Genomic DNA, 12,166 nt, shown 5'->3' on the forward strand with positions numbered 1-12,166 from the left:
CCTGTTCGAGCGGCCCCGCCCCACACGCCCCAATTGGTTCCGTGCACAGGCCACGCCCCTTCTGGCCACGCCCCCTCACAAGGGGCCAGGATGGCGCCAGCCCGACCGGCTCGCCCCAGCCACGTGACGCCCTCCCCGTTCCCCCCGCCCCCGGCGTTCTCGCGAGACGTTCCGCCCGCCGCCCCGCGAGCGCTTTCCGCTTCGCGCGCAGCAGCGCAGAGCTCTCGCGAGAGTCGCGCGCCGACTGCCGACGGGGTGGACAAGATGGCGGCCACGACCACCATCTCCCTGGTGAGCAGCGCGGGGGCGGCGGGGGGCGGCTCGGGAGGCCGGGCCGGGGCCGGGGGGGTCCCGGGGCCCTGCGGCGGCCGCGGGCGGCCCCTCAGCCTGCGCCCGTCCCCGCGGCGCCGGCGGGTCGCGGCGTCCCGGGCCCTGCGGCCTGGTCGCTGCCGCCGCTCCCTCCCCGCCGGGCCGGGCCGGGCCGGGCCGCCCGGGCGCTCTCCCGGCTGCGGGGCGCCCGGCAGCGGCTCCGGAGCTGCGGGAAGCGGCTGGACGCGCAGGCCGCGTCCCCCGGCCCGGCTGTGCCGGCTCCGCCGCGTCGCTGGCGGGGAGGACGGGGCGCTCGGGCCGCCCGCGGTGCCGGGACCCGGCGCCTCCTGCGGGGACTGCGGCCCAGGGCGGGCGCGGCCCCGGCGGGGTCCCGGCGGCCTTGGGTTGCAGCGGGAGCGCTCTGAGCCTTCGGGAACGTTCGGTAGCGCTTTCCCCGAGCGTTTCCCTGGGGCGCCTGTGGCGGGGCCTGGTTTGTTGTCTGTCTGAGCTTCCCCGGGAGCCGCTCGGCCGCCCTCGCACCGGCCCTCGGGGCTCTGGCTAGCTGGAGCGGTGCAGGACGGACACGGGGAGCCAGTGAGGCGCTGTGTGTGCAGGGAGGGAGGGCTGCCGGCGTCTGGGGGTGCTGAGCGCTCCTGAGGGGAGCCCTGGGTGTCTGATGGCGTTTGGAGCGAGCACACGGAGTGCTGGGCTGGAGACACCCTTGGTGAGACCCAGCACGGTGTTTATTACTCTGCTGGGGATTTCTGCCGGGTTTTTTCCCCTCCCATCGTTGTTTTCATAGAAAATACCGTGTTTCTGTCATGAATAGATCTGGTTCTGAGGCAGCTCAGGTTTTCTTTAAGGGTCTGCCTTTGAACCCTGAAGAATGTGTCATAGGATCATAGAATGGGCTGGGCTGGGAGGGACCCCAAGGGTCCCAGAGCTCCAACCCCCTGCCACAGGGGCTGTGAGGGGCAGAGAGCACAGGGGCTGTGAGGGGCAGAGAGCACAGGGGCTGTGAGGGCTGATCGGGCCCCAGGCTGGCTCAGACACTGCCCTGGAGCTCAGACCTGCTGGCTGCCCCTGTCACCTTAAAAGGGTCCTTTGGAGAGTGGAGACCCTGCCTGAGGTGAAGCATCATCGCCTTGGGGCCGAGCGGGTCTTGATGGACTCAGTTACACCTACAGGTCCCTAGGGGGGCCCTAGGCCAGGCACCTGGGCCAGTAGGGCTGGGGAGGGGATTGTGCCCCTGGACTGGGCACTGGGGAGGCTGCAGCTGGAGTGCTGGGTCCAGTTCTGGGCTCCTCAGCACCAGAAGGACATGGGGGTCCTGGAGCGAGTGCAGAGAAGGGCAACCAGGCTGGGGAAGGGGCTGGAGGGCAAATCCTCTGAGGAGCAGCTGAGGGAGCTGGGGGTGTTGAGCCTGGAGAAGAGGAGGCTGAGGGGAGCCCTTCTCCCCCCTGCCCTGCCCTGCCAGGAGGGTGCAGAGAGGTGGGCGATGGTCTCTGCAGCCAGGGGACAGGAAATGGGACAAGGGGCAATGGGCTGAAGCTGCCCCAGGGCAGGGTCAGCTCAGCTGGGAGGGCAAAGTTCTTCCCTGGCAGAGTTGTGGGGCTGTGGCACAGGCTGCCCAGGGAGGGGCTGAGTCCCCAGCCCTGGGGGTGTTGAACAGAGGGGAGATGAGGTGCTCAGGGAGCTGGTTCAGCTCAGGATGGGGATGGTTGGACTGGATGATCCCAAAGGCCTTCTCCAGCCCGTGGTTCTGTGCAGTGGGGTGTTCAGCTGTGCTGCCTGTGGGGACGGGGCAGCCACAGAGTCCCTGCAAAGCTGAAGTTAATTAGTGTAACCCCAATGAAGTATCTCAAGGGCTGAATTGGTACCTTTTAGTGTTGGGAATGGAATCACCTGCTGGAACCATCCCCAGTGTCTGGTGAAAACTGGTGTTTGTCAGTCACTTGAGGGGCTGAGAGACCTGGTGCCAGCGGTGCTGCTGCCGGCGCGGTGCCGGTGCCAGAGCCTGAGAGCTTCCACGGCCAACCCTGCCTTGTGCATGGCCTGGCCTCCCACGCAGCACCAGGGCCCTTCAGTGCTGCTCCTTGCAGTGTTTAAGCGTTTCCTGGTCTCATGAGCTTGTTGGGGTCGCTGCTGTGAGGAGCTGCCCCTGTGTTCAGTGGAGCCGACTCCAGCCGGCGCCGAGACGCACCCGAGGCAGGCCAGGGCCCCCAGCGATGGGAGCGGGGCCAGAACGGGGGAGAAAGCCCAAACCAGACAGAAAAACAAACTAGAAGCATCTGTGCCTGGGGGGGGGGCTCAGGGCCGGTGCCTGTGTGTGGGGCTCAGGGCCGGTGCCTGTGGGGGGGCTCAGGGCCGGTGCCTGTGGGGGGGGCTCAGGGCCGGTGCCTGTGGGGGGGGCTCAGGGCCGGTGCCTGTGGGGGGGGCTCAGGGCCGGTGCCTGTGGGGGGGGCTCAGGGCCGGTGCCTGTGGGGGGGGCTCAGGGCCGGTGCCTGTGGGGGGGGCTCAGGGCCGGTGCCTGTGGGGGGGGCTCAGGGCCGGTGCCTGTGGGGGGGGCTCTGGGCCGGTGCCTGTGTGGGGGGCTCTGTGACGGTGTCTCTGGGCTCAGGGCCGGTGTCTGTGTCTCTCCAGCGCTCTTTGCCCTCACGTCACATCCCTGTGTGGGACCCGTTGCCTGTCTGTGTGGTTTGGAATCCCAGCTGAGCTGGGTGACTGTCCTGTCTCAGGGGGAGGCCTGTTGGTGGTGGCTGCGATGGCAGCAGGTTTTGTCAGCCAGGAGGAAGCTCGTTCCATGTCCTGTGCAGCGGATGTAGCTGCAGGATTCACGTGCACCTGGCTTGGGATGAGAGGGGTGTCTGCTGCAGGGGTTTGGATTCCACTCAGGCTGAGGTGAAACTGCTGTGGATGCTCCATACTGGGATGGCTGGTTTCAAACAGAGCTGAGGAGCAGCTGGGGGGGAAGCTGTGTGTGTGTCTGTGTGTGTCTGTGTGTGTCTGTGAAGTGCCCTGGGGCTCAGCTCATGCTGGGGGGGAGAGGAGGAGGGAGCAGCCTGCTTCAGTCCATCAGAGTTTCCAGCTTTGCTTGTTCAGGCCCCTCCTTGTCTCACGCCCTGGGGGTCTGGACCCTGTTTGTGAGGCTTTAGCTCAGCGCTGCTCATGAGGGTCTCGTGCTAAGAGGGTTAATTGGGGATGGTCACTGGGTGCTGCCCAGCAGGCTGTTGGGTGCAGCATCACAGGCTGTGTGGCAATCCTGAGCGGTACCCAAACAGCCTTGGCCCCCTCTGCCCCCCATCCAGGGCGAGGGGCTCTGGGGCCCTTTGCAGCACCTGGCCCAGTTGATGAGCGTTTTGCTCTGTGGGGTCTGAGGAGTGAGGGGGGAGCAGAACTGCCTCTGTCAGCAGCAGCGTGCTGCTGGTGCAGCCCAGGGTGCTGCTGCTCCTGCACGCTGCCAGCGAGGAGTGTGACTCCAGCTCAGCCTAGTTCCTTCTCCACACAGCTCCTCCTTGGCCTGCAGCACGCAGGGGGCTGGTCTGCCCCAGGTGTGGGGTGCCACCTTCATCCTCCTTGGATCTCATTAGCTTTTTATGGGCAATAAGCTGCTTAGGACCTCAGCTGTGTCGGGAATCTCAAGAGCTTCAGTCACATTTCATGTTCCCAAAGTAATTCTGGAGCCCAGCAGTGTCATAGGATCATAGACTGGTCTGGGTTGGGAGGGACCCCAAGGGTCGCAGAGCTCCAACCCCCTGCCACAGGCAGGGACACCAACCTCCAGGCCTGGAGCTACACAAGGTTGCCCAGGGCCCCAGCCAACCTGGCCCTGAACACCCCCAGGGACGGGGCACCCACCCCCTCTCTGGGCAGCCCCTTCCAGCCCCTCACCACTCTCTGCAAAGAACTTCCCCCCAGTCTCTCCTCTCCCCCTTCCCTCCTCCAGCTTCACTCCAGCCCCCTTGTCCTGCCAGTCTCTGCCCTTTAACAAGCCCATTCCCCTCCTGTTCCTGGGGTCCCTTCAGGGACGGGGAGGCTGCAGTGAGGTCCCCCCACAGCCTTCTCTTCTCCAGGCTGACCCAGCCCAGCTCCCTCAGCCTCTCTCCATGGGGAGCTGCTCCAGCCCCCTGAGCATCCCCGTGGCTCCTCTGGCCCCTCTCCACCAGCCCCACACCTGTAGAACTCTTACTCAGTGAGTGGTCTCCTCCTGTAGGGAGGGCTGGTGTTCAGAGGCACCTGACAGACACTGAAGGTGTGTGTAGGACTGTTGTCTGCACAGGGTTGTCCATCAGTAGAAGGTGGAATGATGTCCAGGGAAGCAGTGATCCCTCCTGGGAGGGAGGAGTGTGTTCCCTTCTCTCTCTGCTGTTTGTAACCAAGAGAGAGGGTCCTCCCCACCTTGAGTCACTGCAGCTCTGTGCTGTCCCTTGCCAGGAGCAGTAGGGGTTTTCCTCTGAGGTGCAGGTGGTGGTGGGGTGCTGTGACGGGTCAGTGACAGCGCAGAGCATCCTGCACACACAACATGTAACATCTAGGAGACTCCTGTTTCTCAGTGCCAGCCCAGCCAGGCAGAGCTCTACCCAGTGCAGGGAACAGGCACTGCAAGGAGCTGTTTTAGGGGTACACAGGTGGCTTGTGTGTGGCTGGAGTGTTGGGCTTGCACAGAACGTGATGCTCCTGGGCAACAGGAGTGAACTTTCTTCATTTAAATAGATGTTGGTGGCCACACAAACAGTTTGGGCATGAGGTGGTAGGGAAATGACAGGTTCTGAGAGGTTTCATTCCCTGCCTGTTCCCTGCAGGTCGCATCTGCTGGGATGGAGGGAGAAGCTTGGGGCTGCCCGTGCTCTGGGTGCTGGCAGTGCCACCAGAAATAACTCACCAGTGCTGCTTGTTGTGGGGCAAAACCCTTCCACAGGGGGAAAGGAGTAGTTGCTAAAGACTGTGTGAGCAGTGAAGGGTTGTGTGCACAGAAAGCTTGCAGGGCTGCAGAGCTCACAGCTGAACCCACAGAAACTGAGGTGGCAGGTAGAGGCAGTCACAGAGCTGGAGGGGTTGGGAGGGACCTCAGGACATCGTTGAGTCCAACCCCAGAACACCCCAGTGTATTGATGTGCACGAAGAAGGACCCACTCTGAACAACAGCCACTTGTGCAAGGGAAGGATTCCCTTTGGGCAGGGACTCTCATGGTGCCTCTTCCAGCTTTGCCACTGGTGTGGGCTGCTGTAGCATGGCATCTTCAGAAGGGTGCAGGTCCCCAGGCACTGATTAAACTGAGTATACCAGGCACTTCACTCTTTTCTCCACCTCTGATTTATTTAATCCTTGTGTTGTTTGCTTGTTGTGGTTCCTAAAATAAACAAGATTCTGTGTTTTCTTTCTCTTGTGTGTGTTTATACTTCAGAGAAATTCTCAGCCATGTAATAAATTCCCAAGGGATGTGCCTGAACTCTTGGAGTTCAAACCACCTTAAGGGGCCAAGAAGAAGCAATGTCCATAGCAACAGGTATACAGTTTCTATTTATTTCTCTTTTAAAAGAAGCTCCTGTTCTCCTCCATCCACTGTCCACTCCTCTCCCCTTTGTTGTCTCCTGAGGGTTACAGCCCTTTCACTGAGGCAGCTTTCAGGCACCCAGCCTCAGGGTAACACACAGACTGCTGTCCAGCAGCAGCCCAGGCTGGGGGTCACCTGCTGAAGAGCTCTGTGCAGAAGGACCTGGGGTGCTGGTGGGTGACAGGGTGGCCACGAGCCAGCAGTGTGCCCTGGGGGCTGAGAGAGCCAGTGGGATCCTGGGGGGCATCAGGAGGAGTGTGGGCAGCAGGTGACAGGAGGGGATCCTCCCCCTCTGCTCTGCCCTGCTCAGGCCCCACCTGGAGTGTTGTGTCCAGTGCTGGGCTCCCTGGGATCAGACAGCCAGGGATCTCCTGGAGAGAGTCCAGAGGAGGGACAGAGATGCTGAAGGGCCTGGAGCATCTCCCCTGGGAGGAAAGGCTGAGGGAGCTGGGGCTGTTCAGCCTGCAGAGAAGAAGACTAAGGGGGGACCTTATTCATGTTTATCAGTATCTTCAGTATGGGATGCAGGGGAATGGGCAGCCCCTTTCAGTGTCTGTGGGGACAGGACAAGGGGCAGTGGCTGCAAGTTGGAGCATAGGAAGAACTTTTCCCCAGTGAGGGTGAGGGAGCCCTGGGACAGGCTGCCCAGGGGGTGTGGAGTCTCCTTCTCTGGAGAGATCCCAGCCCTGTCTGGATGCTGCCCTGTGCAGTATGAGCTGGGGAGCTGCTTTGGCAGGGGGTTGGACCCGATGGGCTCTGGGGGTCCCTTCCAACCCCTGTGATTCAATGTGTGCCCTGGCACTGCTGTGCAGGACCCAGTTGTGTGGAGCCTTTTCTGGGTAGTGGTTTTACCACAAGGTGCTGGGGAAGAGAAGCAACAGTCTCTGTTCTCTGTGAATCGTGATATGGATTGGTAATCACAGAACCACAGGGTTGGAAAAGACCTTTAAGATCATCCAGTCCAACCATTCCCATCCTGAGCTGAACCAGCTCCCTGAGCACCTCATCTCCCCTCTGTTCAACACCCCCAGGGGGTGACTCAGCCCCTCCCTGGGCAGCCTGTGCCACAGCCCCACAACTCTGCCAGGGAAGAACTTTGCCCTCCCAGCTGAGCTGACCCTGCCCTGGGGCAGCTTGAGCCCATTGCCCCTTGTCCCATCTCCTGTCCCCTGGCTGAAGAGACCATCGCCCACCTCTCTGCACCCTCCTGGCAGGGCAGGGGAGGTGGGAGAAGGGCTCCCCTCAGCCTCCTCTTCCCCAGGCTCAGCACCCCCAGCTCCCTCAGCCGCTCCTCAGAGGATTTGCCCTCCAGCCCCTTCCCCAGCCTGGTTGCCCTTCTCTGCACTCGCTCCAGGACCCCCATGTCCTTCTGATGCTGAGGAGCCCAGAACTGGACCCAGCACTCCAGCTGCAGCCTCCCCAGTGCCCAGTCCAGGGGCACAATCCCCTCCCCAGCCCTACTGGCCACACTGGCTTTGACACAAGCCAGGCTGCCCTTGGCCTTCCTGGCCCCTGGGCACACTGCTGGCTCGTGGTCAGCCTGCAGCCACCCAACACCCCCAGGTCCTGCTCTGCCTGACAGCTCTCCAGACAGTCTCCCCAGCCTGTAGCTGCTGGGGGTTGTTGTGTCCCATGGGCAGGACTCTGCCCTTGGCCTTGTTAAACCTCATCCCCTGGCTCTCAGCCCATCGCTCCAGCCTGTCCAGGTCCCTCTGAAGAGCCTCCCCACCCTCAGGCAGATCAACACTTCCTCCCAGCTCAGTGTCGTCTCCAAACCCACTGAGGGAACATCCCATCCCTTCATCAAGGTCACTGATAAAGATGTTGAACAGAACTGGGCCCAGGACTCAACCCCTGAGGATGCCAGTTGTTGCTTTTCACGTAGCCTGGAGCAGCAGAGAGAGGGTGGTAGTCTTCCTTGGAGAAACTCCTGGTGTGAGAGAGGCGGTGAGGTTTTGTTACAGCTGCTCAGCAAAGGCATCTTTGGTTCCTCTCCAGGGGGTGCTTGGGGGCTGAGTAGTGCCTGGCAGCTGGGACAGGGTTGCTGCTTCGAAATCCTTTCCTTTGGTTTCCCTTCCATGCTGCAGATGGGATGTTATCAACCTGTTTTCAGGAGCTCTGCCATTTATTGTGCTCGAATGTCTAAATTGTGGACAGGAAAAGTCTTTATTGTTAAATGCTCCTAACAAATGATCACCAATGGAGTAGCTCTTGTTCCTTGAGTGGTTAGATCTCATAGCCCTTCACTGTATCTTCTCCTGAGTCTCACAGCTCCTAAATCACAGTAATTCCATGTTGAGAAGCTGTGAGGAGATGGAGATGGCAGTAGGGAAAGGTGTGGGCTTCTTACACCTTCTGCAGGGCTGCCTGTGGATGGTGTGAGGTGCACGCAGCTGGGATGGGAGCCACCTGGGTGGGGAGAGGTTATTCAGACAGTTGGATAAGAATGAGTTTTTAAGTCCTTTTTGAATGTTCCACACTCAGAACGAATCTGTACCAAGGGGATCACCATCACTGGTGCTTTGCTGGTCCGTGTTTCCAGTTGGGTGGATTGTGGTGGCATCAGGCAGGGGCACTGGAGTGTCCCTGTCTGCAGCCGTGAAGCGGTTCCAGCTGCCCCCGGTTTCTGCTGTGGGTCTCTGATGCCCTGAGGCCCTGGGGTGTTACTCAGTGCAGCTGGGAAGGGACCAGCGAAGGGACTGCAACTCCAGCATGGAATTCAGGTCCTTGCAGAGCACGTCTCTGGGTGAGGAGGGTTCCTTTCGCATCTGCTCCGTGTTTTGACTCTGACACCCCCTTAGGGTGGAACAGACAAGGCACAAACCCACAGGTCTCAGCCGTGGCTCTGAGACAGAGTAACAGTGATCCAGGGTGTATCTCATCTCTGAACATCAGTGAACTCATCCTGGGGCTCTCTTGGCTTTCAGGGTGGGGGAGCTCCTGCTCCTCCCCCTGACCCGTGGGAGTAGAGCACAGGGGACGCCTGGCAGCCTGCTAGTTCTAGAGACTCACAGGAGGGAGAAGCTTTGCAGTCGGGAAAAGAGGTGCTTGGAAAGTGCAACATTCTTGTTTTCTGCTGTTAAGTTAGCTGATGTCAAGTAATACTCACAGGCAGAAGTCTGTTCATCCTAGTCTGTGTCCTCTACTGAACAGATGAGGATGCTTGTCAGCTCTGGTACTTTAAGTGGTTGAGGTGAGCACCCAGTTGAGAGTAGAAATTGGTTCTGCTTTTGGTGGATGAGACAGAACTCGGTGTGACCAACAGCAGCTCAGAGGTTCGGGTCTGGCTGCTTCCAGGGGGGAGGTGGGGAAGTGGCTGGTTCCAGCAGCAGGACCCTGGTGCTGTCATCCTCTCACTCCTTCCCCTGTTGTGTTGATTCAGTAGGAAGAGAGAGTTCTGGCACGGTGCAGTGTGTGGGTCGGGCCAGTCCTGCTCTGCATCCTCACAGGGGATGGCTGTGCTCCTGGGAGAGGTGACAGTTTACCCCTGAGCAGTGAACCAAATCCAGCTGCAGGCCGGTCACGAGTGGCGTCCCCCAGGGCTCAGTCCTGGGTCCAGCTCTGTTCAACATCTTTATCCATGACCTGGATGAAGGGATGGGATGTTCCCTCAGTGGGCTTGGAGACCACACTGAGCTGGGAGGAAGCGTTGATCTGCCTGAGGGTGGGGAGGCTCTTCAGAGGGACCTGGACAGGCTGGAGCGATGGGCTGAGCCCAACGGGATGAGGTTTAACAAGGCCAAGGGCAGAGTCCTGCCCATGGGACACAACAACCCCCAGCAGCTACAGGCTGGGGAGACTGTCTGGAGAGCTGTCAGGCAGAGCAGGACCTGGGGGTGTTGGGTGGCTGCAGGCTGACCACGAGCCAGCAGTGTGCCCAGGGGCCAGGAAGGCCAAGGGCATCCTGGCTTGTGTCAGAGCCAGCGTGGCCAGTAGGGCTGGGGAGGGGATTGTGCCCCTGGGCTGGGCACTGGGGAGGCTGCAGCTGGGGTGCTGGGTCCAGTTCTGGGCTCCTCAGCATCAGAAGGACATGGGGGTCCTGGAGCGAGTGCAGAGAAGGGCAACCAGGCTGGGGAAGGGGCTGGAGGGCAAATCCTCTGAGGAGCAGCTGAGGGAGCTGGGGGTGCTGAGCCTGGAGCAGAGGAGGCTGAGGGGAGCCCTTCTCCCCACCTCCCCTGCCCTGCCAGGAGGGTGCAGAGAGGTGGGCGATGGTCTCTGCAGCCAGGGGCCAGGAGATGGGACAAGGGGCAATGGGCTCAAGCTGCCCCAGGGCAGGGTCAGCTCAGCTGGGAGGGCAAAGCTCTTCCCTGGCAGAGTTGTGGGGCTGTGGCACAGGCTGCCCAGGGAGGGGCTGAGTCACCCCCTGGGGTGTTGAACAGAGGGGAGATGAGGTGCTCAGGGAGCTGGTTCAGCTCAGGATGGGAATGGTTGGACTGGATGATCCCAAAGGTCTTTTCCTGCCTTGTGATTCTGTGTGTGAAGCAGCTTTCTAGTCCCACAATAGCTGCCACCCAGGTAAAGGAGCTGCCAGGGGATCTCCAGGCAGTGCCATGGCAAATGTTGCCTTCGCTGTGGGAGAACATAAAGCATACGGGGTGTGTTGGGCAAACCGGACTGCTGGTGTGCACTGTGAGAGGGTGTGCAACAGCCCTGCTCCCTGCAGGCTCTGCTGAGGGTTTGCTGCTCAGAAGGGGCATGACCCCACTTAATGCCCAGGGAGTAAAGTAATGAGACACAGAAATCAGCTAATGAGCTGCCTGAGCAGCGTTTGGCATCAGCTCCCATCGTGGGTTGTGGGGAGGACTCGGGGCAGCCCTGGCTCAGGGCGAGTGGTGCAGGGTCTGTGCAGCGGGTGTCAGCCGGGGGGCACCGTGCAGATGGGGGCATCACAGTCCTGCCTGCGGTCTGTGGGCAGTCAGCAGGTGCTGCTGGGCTGGCAGGGGTGCTGCTGGGCTGGCAGGGGTGTTGCTGGGCTGGCAGGGGTGCTGTTGGGCTGGCAGGGGTGTTCTCAGGGCATCGCATCACAGCTCAGGTGCTCGCTGTCAGAATAGGGAACTGCTGTGGGTAAACCAAGCCCTCAGGAGGCTGTGGGGTTTGGGGTGCCCCGTTCCTCCTCTGTGGGAGGACGTGAGCATTGTTACCTGTGCCAAGGTGCCATCTGAGGATGTGTGAGAAGCTGCTGCCTCTGTTTACTTCTCAAACTTGGCAATTTCTGTTACAAAGTCATTTTTAAATCTGCATTTCCACCCTAAATTGAGACAGGGTGTGAGTAGGCTTGAGCTGTGTGTGTTTAGGTGACACCTGTCACTACCTTGGGCAGAACTCCCATTGTTAATTAAAGTGCCCTAACGACTTTGTCCTTCTCCCCATCACAAACAAAGCTCTGTGTGTCGATATCTAGAGAGAGCAGAAGATCCTCCAAGTGCAAAGCTGTCCTGTGAGGAGCCCGTGACCTGGAGTGAAGGGATGACCGGTGTGCGGCATGGCACAGGGGTAGGGGGGTGTGTGGCTGCCCTGGGAGCACTGTGTGCCTGTACCCCCATCACCCTGTTGGGGGGTGTGTGGCTGCCCTGGGAGCACTGTGTGCCTGTACCCCTGTCACTCTGCTGTCACCTCGTGTGCCTGACGCTGTTGTCAGCTCTTGTACCGGCTCCTCTCTGTTTCGTCAGCGTGGCTGTGGTAGGGTAGAGGGTGAGATCTGTGTGCAGCCTTCGTGCAGCATCTCTTCTTACAGAGAGTGGTGAGGGGCTGGAAGGGGCTGCCCAGAGAGGGGGTGGGTGCCCCGTCCCTGGGGGTGTTCCAGGCCAGGTTGGCTGGGGCCCTGGGCAACCTTGTGTAGCTCCAGGCCTGGAGGTTGGTGTCCCTGCCTGTGGCAGGGGGTTGGAGCTCTGGGACCCTTGGGGTCCCTCCCAGCCCAGCCCAGTCTGGGATTCTGTGATCTCTTGCTTCTGAAATAGGGATTTTCCCCTCTGTCTCTCTGAGGCTTCATCTGTAGCCAAAAAAAAGGAGTGTTTTGTGTTTGTAGGATCTCAATGTACATGTAGGATTCATCTCTATTATTGTTATTTCACCTTTTGAGGAGGAGGTGAAGGGTCTTGCAGAGGCTGTTGTGCCTGTGTCTGAGCTCTTACCCCACTGTACCACGGGCAAGCCATTGCTCTGAGCGACGGGAACCGAAGGAGCTGGCGGCGGCTGCACTGCCAGTTCCTTGGGTGTTGCATCTTCTGCACGGGACAGCTTTGTTCCTGTGCCCAGAGAACCGGTTTGGCTGTGCTGTCTGGAGGGGTCTGTCCCTTTTCCCT

General features: G+C 60.5%; 1 protein-coding gene across 2 annotated transcripts in view; it reads left to right on the forward strand.

Moving 5' to 3' along the window:
• Positions 1-258: 258 nt before the first annotated feature.
• The window catches only part of PUF60 (poly(U) binding splicing factor 60), a 31,998-nt gene continuing 20,090 nt past the window's right edge, over positions 259-12,166 (forward strand). For both annotated transcript variants that reach the window (XM_084279940.1, XM_084279941.1), the window contains exon 1: positions 259-291. In XM_084279940.1, the coding sequence (XP_084136066.1) occupies positions 265-291 (27 nt within the window). In that variant the 5' untranslated portion in view covers positions 259-264. The remainder of the gene's footprint in view (positions 292-12,166) is intronic.

This window comes from Gallinula chloropus (genome assembly GCF_964237585.1).
Source record: "Gallinula chloropus genome assembly, chromosome: 2".
In the NCBI taxonomy this organism is placed as follows: Eukaryota; Metazoa; Chordata; class Aves; order Gruiformes; family Rallidae; genus Gallinula; species Gallinula chloropus.